Below are 7165 nucleotides of genomic sequence, written 5' to 3'. Positions count from 1 at the left end.
GCGTAAGCCCCGCGCCCGCCGACCCCGGGCCCAGCCATGGCGGAGCGCGGAGCGGTGGGCGGTGGTCCCGGGGCCGCTGGGGGCAGCAGCCAGCGAGGCTCTGGGGTCGCCCAGTCCCCGCAGCAGCAGCCGCAGCCGCCGCCGCAGCAGCAGCAGCCACCTCAACAGCCGACGCCCCCCAAGCTGGTCCAGGCCACCTCGTCCTCGTCGTCCACCTCGGCGGCGGCTGCTGCTTCCTCCTCGTCCTCGTCCACCTCCACCTCCATGGCCGTCGCGGTGGCCTCGAGCTCCGCGCCTGCCGGCGGCCCGGGGCCAGGCCGCACCCCCGCCCCGGTGCAGATGAACCTGTACGCCACTTGGGAGGTGGACCGGAGCTCGTCCAGCTGCGTGCCCAGGTGAGCGGGGAGCGGCTGGGACCTGGCGCTGGGGCGAGGGGCCGCCCGGGCTGACTCTGTGACAAGGCCCCTGACGCCCCATCTCTCCCCGTCCCTTGGGTCTGGGAGCATCGCCCTCCACCCAGCTTCCCCCAGCTGCTCGGGCTGAGCGTGGGGGAGGGCCCGGCTGGCTCCAGCCCGGCCTCCCAGGACTGTTGCTTGCGGGGACCCGCCCTCTCCCGGCAGCCCCACCTTCTGCCTGGGTCGGGACCACCCTCTTCCCTTCCGTGGGCGAGTGGGGCCTTCTAGACTCAGCCCAGGGCCTTCACTGGCTGGGTCTGACCGAATCTGGCCTTCGTGACGGTCGGTCCGTTTCCCCGAGTGAGTAAGTCACTCTTTTGTCCTGCCTCGCTGGCGCCCGTGGGCTTGCACATGTCTCACACACATGTGATAGAGATGGTTTTTGATATCACTGTTTCCCTATAGTGCTCAGCATGGGCCAAACTCGGTTGTTACCTCTTGCAGGTAAAGCCCGTGTAGTAACCCTTGGGGCTTCGGTACACACGTCTGTCTGTGCTTCCTATCACAATCACATCTCTCTCTATTGGGACGCTGTGCTCTTAGTTTTGGGGTCGTATAGGGTTTGCTCTCAAGCGCAAATTTTCATCTCCTAGAACCTGGTCACAGAGTGTCCCAAGCCATGTAGGGCTCTGTAAAATGACTCCTCGGTCTGTTGGAACCATCTGGGAACTTCCATCGCAAAATATGCTTGGGTTTGGTAATATTTTTTTGGTTTCTCTACTGGCAAGGTACTCTTTTCACCTCTCTGGGGACAGTGTTGCAACTGACCCTGTGGAGAAGTAGCCTGTGGAACTGGTTTCACGGAGTGAGCTCAAAGAAGTGCCTGAAGGTGTTCTTTTTGTCACTCTAAACTGAGTTGATTCTTGGACTCTCCTTATTTCATTAGCGTAGTGGTGGGCAGATGGATGAGATTGGGAGCACTGTGGGGTTCTACTTTCAACTTGACTTCATGGTTTTTTTTTCTTCCTTTGTTTGGAACAATATCACACACGCATATATAAGATATGAAAAATGATGGCCGGTATACCTTTCTACGTCACTCAGCCTATAAAATGGAGCATTACTTCTGTCAAAACCCTGTGGGTACCCTTCCTGAGCCACATCCCCTTGTTCCCCTAGAAGGTAAACATTTTTCTGAATTGTGTTCATTCTTTACCTTGGCTTTCTTTTGACTATACTTTTGCTATATACGAGTCTCTAAGCAATATACTTTTTAGTTTTGAATGTTTGTGAAGCTTGTAGAAATGCTACCCTACAATGTATTCTGTGATTTTTTTTTTTTTTTAACTCAAACTTGTGTTAATCATCAGTATTGTGTGGTAGCTCTATCCTCCCCTCCCCCCTCCTCCTGCTGCCCACAGGGTAGAATCTCACTGTAGCCCACACTGACACTGAATTCACTCTGCAGTCCTAGGCTGGACTCAAACTCATAGTGGTCCTCCTGTCTCTGCTTCCCAAGTGCTTGGGTTAAAGGCATGTACTGCCACGCCAGGCTAGCTCTAGTTTTAAATATTTTAAAAATATTTTTACTTATTTGCAAAGCAGAGTGAGAGAAAGACTGGTACATCTGGGCCTCCTGCCACTGCAAATGAACTCAAGGTGCATGTGCCATATTGTGCATCTGGCTTTACTTGGATACTAGGGAATCGAACTTGGGATGTCAGGCTTTGCAAGCAAGCACCTTTAACTGCTGACCCATCTCTCCAGCCCTAGTTTTAAAATTTTTAATGGAGCTGGGCGTGGTGGTGCACACCTTTAGTTCCAGCACTTGGGAGGCAGAGGTAGGAGGATTGCCCTGAGTTTGAGGCCACCCTGAGATTACATAGTGAACTCCAGGTCAGCCTTGGCTAGAGTGAGACCCTACCTCAAAAAAAATTTTTGATGGGTGGTATTATGTTGTATAAATTAATATATCATAATCCTCCATGAACAGTTTGGCTGTTTCTTATTTGTTAGTATGAGCAGTAATGCATAAAAATTTTTATCAGGATTCATGCTCTTTTGCAAAAGTTTTTTATTTGAATGTAGGAGTGAATTGCTGCTTGGAACGTCACTAGATAATATAGACTGCTTGCCACTTGCACCCCTACTCTTCATGCCCTTAGTGTTTGGCACTCACTGCAGTAATTTATACTTTCTTTTTTCCCTTTGTCCTTCCTTTAGAGAAATCAGGAGCCACATTAGTTTGATTTAGCCAGGGTCCTGTGATACCACCTGTGAGAGCTGAATGTGCCTTTTTGGTCATGAATAGGCCTCTGTTTCTCTTTCTTCATAGTTATAGCTGAAACATGTGAATTTTCCTGTTCCAAGCATAAAAGCCCTGTGCTCCATCCTGCTAGCAAAACATGCTTCCTCCATTCTTCCTTTATATCTATCACAGTGATATTTGGCTAGTGGTGATATTTGGATAGCTGCCTTCTCAAAGCTTGCTAGATTGAAAATTCATGAAGTGACTGTCAGAAAGCTACCATAAAGGAGATCAAGTAAAATCACAGATTTCTGTTGATTTTTGGTTTGTTCTTGGGTCTGATGGTCACTAAAAGTCCACATAATAAATTATTTGCCCAAGAAACAGGGCAGGCATCCTGTTGAGCTAAGTGATCATTATGCAAACTTGGTATGAGTGGCTTAAGCCAGCTAGTTTTCCCATGAGGATGCATGAGCCATCTTTAAGCTTGTGCTCTACTCGCTCCAACTTTGTTTTCCAGTCGTCACCCTTGTGCCTCCCAGCTCCTTGTGAAACACTGTGCTCCCTGGAGCATGATGCTCTGTCTTCAGGATGGAAAACACCCTGTAGGGAGAAAATGGCTTGTTATGCTATTGGTTCTTCCAAGTATTTAGTCATGTAGTGAATTCGAGGTTTCCTGGTACTTGTTCATTTTGTTTAAAGCATATTGGCAATGTGTAGCACCGTATGGAGCCCAGGACCAACATTTTTTCTCCTGTCAGCCAAGTGAGATACAAATCTATGAACTATAAGCAATGTAAACCTTCATTGGAGAGAAGGGATTCAGTGGAGGGGAGTTTTGGGAGCCGGGGCAGGGGGAGGAAGGGTGTGAGGGAAATTTGATTATAGTATATTGTTTATATTTTTGGAAGTTGTTAATAAAAAAGTAAAACAAAAAAATAATGTAAACTTGTTGGTGGCTATGGGAGCTAAGGCAGAAAAATTGCTGCCTGAAAGCCAGCTTGAGGAACATAGTGATTTCCAGGCTAGAGTCTGTCTCAAAAACAAACAAAGAAACAAAACAGACAGAGCTAGGTGGGCTGGATAGATGGCTTAATGGTTAAGGCCCTTCCCTGCAAAGCCAAAGGACCCAGGTTCAATTACTCAGGACCCACATAAGCCAAATACACATGGTGGCTGGAGGCCCTGGCATGCCCCTTCTCTCCCTCCCTCCCTCCCTCTCTCCCTCCCTTCCTCTCTCTCTCTCTCTCAAATAAATAAATAAATAAATAAATAAATAAAATTTTAAACCAGATGTGGTGGCACACACCTTTAATCCCAGAATTTGTGAGTTCATGGACAGCCTGAGACTACATAGTGAATTCCAAGTCAACCTGGGCTAGAGTAAGAACTTATCTTGAAAAACCAAAAAACCAAAACAAACAAAAAACATTGTAGTTGTTTCTTAGGCATGTGTCTATTCTTTAACATCTACCAAATTCCCTCAGAATTAATGTTTCTTAAAAACTTTTTTATTGGGTGTGCACTTGGGAAGGATCATCATGAGTTCCAGGCCACCCTGAGATTACATGGTGAATGGTCAGCCTGGGCTAGAGACCCTACCTCGACAAACCAAAAGAAAAAAAAAAAAACTTTTTATACATGAATAGCATACTCTCATCTCAGTTGGCTTTAAAATTGTTCTCTGCATTGCTACTTTTAAAATTTTATTTATTTATTTGCAAACAGAGAAGAGACAGATAGAAAGAAAATGGCACACCAGGGCCCCTAGCCACTGCAAATGAACTCCAGAAGCATGTGCCCCTTGTATATCTGGTTTACATGGGTCCTGGGGAATTGAACCTGGGTCCTTTGGCTTCGCAGGCGAATGCCTTAGCTATTAAGCCTTCTCTCCAGGCCTCACTATATACTTTTTAAAAACTATGCAAAGCCGGGCATAGTGGTATCTGCCTTTAATCCCAGCACTTGGGAGGCAGAGGTAGGAGGATTGCTGTGAGTTTGAGGCCACCCTGAGATTACATAGTTAATTCCAGATCAGCCTGGACCAGAGTGAGACCCTACCTTGCAAAACCAAAGAACAACCCAAAAAGCTCTATGCAGCTGGGCATGGTGGCACACACCTTTAATCCCAGCACTTTGGAAGCAGAGATGGGAGGATCACCATCAGTTCGAGGCCAACCTGGCACTACATAGTGAATTCCAGGTCATCCTGGCCTAAGGCAAGACTCTACCTCAAAAAACCACAACATAACAAAAAAATTCTGTGAGGCTAAGGAAATGGCTGAGTGATTAAAGGCACTTACAAAATTTGCCAGCCTGTGTTTGATGCCCCAGTACCCACAGAAAGCCACATGCACAAAATTTCACATGTGTCTGGAGTTCATTTGCAGTGGCAAGAGACCCTGGAGTGCCCATTCTCTCTCATATAAATAAACAAAATACAAATTATTTATTTCTGTATGTGTGTATATGGATGCCTGTGCCACAGTGAACATGTGGAGGTCAGAGGACAGTTTTGAAGTGTTTGCATAACCTTCTTTGAGACAGTCTGTTTCCATTGCAAGACAACTGCCAGACTCTAAACCAGTGTCAGGCAGGCTGGCCTTCAAACTTCAGATTCTTCTGGCTTTGCCTCCTATTGTCATAGTGCTTTGGGGTCATAGATGCATGTGCCACTTTGCATCTGGCTTTATATGGGTGCTGGGGAATTGAATCCTGGCCAGCAGTCTTTGCAAGCAAAGACCTTTAATGGCTGAGCAATCTTTCCAGCCTCTGCATTGCTGTTTTTACCAGCATTTTCAAAACAAAAATTAACACATGTTCATGATTAGAAATTCAAGCAGTGTAGAAAGATGGACATGTAAAGAGAAAGGCCCTGGTCTCACCCCTATTTGTATCCCTGCTCTTTTTTTTTTTTAAGATTTTAATTAATTAATTTATTTATTAGAGACAGGGGGAGGAAGGGAGAACAAGAGACAGAATGGGCACTCCAGGGCCTCTAGCCATTGCAAATAGGTACATGTGCCACCATCTCTCTGCATCTGACTTACGTGGGACCTGGAGAATTGAACCTGGGTCCTTGGGCTTTGCAGGCATGCGCCTTAACTGCTAAGCCATCTCTCCAGCCCCCTGTTCTTTCTTTTAAAAAAGATTATTCATTTATTTGAGAAAGAGAGAGAGAGAATGTGTGCACCAGGGTCTCAAGGCACTGCAAATGAACTTCAGATGCACGTGAGTCCCAGGGAATTGAACCTAGGTCCTTTGGCTTTGCAGGCAAGTGCCTTAATCTCTAAGCCATCTCTCCAGACCCTTATCCCTTTTGTAACTCCTCAGATGTAATCACTGTTAAATAGAGTTGTTTTTGAGACTTTATTATAAGGACTGGGCATGTATCTCATTTGGTAGAGTGCTTGTCTAGCATGCAGGAGGTCCTGGATTCAACCCCTAGCACTGCATAAAGCAGGCATGATAGTACATGCCTGTAATCCAGCACTCAGGAGGCAGAGGCAGGAGAATCAAGGCCATCTTTGGCTACATAGTGAATTTGAAGCCAGTCTGGTCTACACGAGACCTAGTCTAAAAAAAAGCCCAGTGTAGTGATGCAAAAACAAAAAGAAAAGAAAAAAGACTTACTTTAAGAAAGCAGCTCTGCTATTATTTCTTATGAAATTCCTAGCTTTAGGAGTTGCTATTATTTCCCCTCCACATTGAAGTGTGGTATGGCATGGGCTTGATATCAAAGTAAGGGTTTTAAGGTCTTATCCCCCTCCCCCTCCGAGGTAGGGTCTCTAGCCCAGTCTGACCTGGAATTCACTATGTAGTGACAGGCTGGCCTCGAACTGACAGTGAGTGATCCTCCTACCTCTGCCTTCTGAGTGCTAGGATTACAGGTGAGAGAGAGGAGAGAATGAGTGCACCTGGGCCTCTAGCCTCTGCAAAGAACCTCCAGATGCATGTATCATTTTGTGCCTCTGGCTTTATATGGGTACTGGGGAATCGAACTTGTGTTGTTATGCTTTTCAGGCAAGCATCTCAACTGCTGAGCCTATCCCTTAATATCTATTCTTTCTCTTTGTAGGGTGAGATTTTTCCCTTATGTTCTTTCCTCTGAGTTGCTGAAGTAAAGAGAAGCAGAAAAATTACTGAATTTTATAAGCATACAGAATTGTCTCTGTGGCCTGAAAGTGATTATTAGGAGATGAGATCTGCTGTGCTATGTAACTCATAACCACATCTTGTTTGTCTTTCATTTCAAAGTACATTTGCATGTCTTTATCTTCATGTTCACTTAGGGAGGGAATTCAGCAGTCATCAGTCACATTTCTCCTTACAGCATATTAGAAACAAAAGGTGGGCGTTACTAAGACTAATCCTCACTGAGCAAAAGTGTTAAGAGTTAAAGGAGGTGGCCATGGCTGAGTTGGCAAGACAGACTTTCATCCTTGCATGAAGGCACTTGGGGACAGATGCCCCTGTAACCACAAAAGCATTGGTCAAAGGGACTGGGCAGATGGCTCAGTGG

General features: G+C 46.2%; 1 protein-coding gene across 1 annotated transcript in view; it reads left to right on the top strand.

Annotated features, from left to right (window-relative positions):
- Nucleotides 1–8: 8 nt before the first annotated feature.
- Pacs1 (phosphofurin acidic cluster sorting protein 1) overlaps nucleotides 9–7165 on the top strand; it is a 137831-nt gene continuing 130674 nt past the window's right edge. The window contains exon 1 of the mRNA XM_004656703.2: nucleotides 9–395. Within this exon, the coding sequence (XP_004656760.1) occupies nucleotides 37–395 (359 nt within the window). The 5' untranslated portion in view covers nucleotides 9–36. The remainder of the gene's footprint in view (nucleotides 396–7165) is intronic.

Source organism: Jaculus jaculus, chromosome 1 (genome assembly GCF_020740685.1).
Source record: "Jaculus jaculus isolate mJacJac1 chromosome 1, mJacJac1.mat.Y.cur, whole genome shotgun sequence".
NCBI classification, from domain to species: Eukaryota; Metazoa; Chordata; class Mammalia; order Rodentia; family Dipodidae; genus Jaculus; species Jaculus jaculus.
The sequence above is the reverse complement of the archived record's forward strand: the minus strand, read 5'-3'. Positions and strand labels throughout refer to the sequence as shown.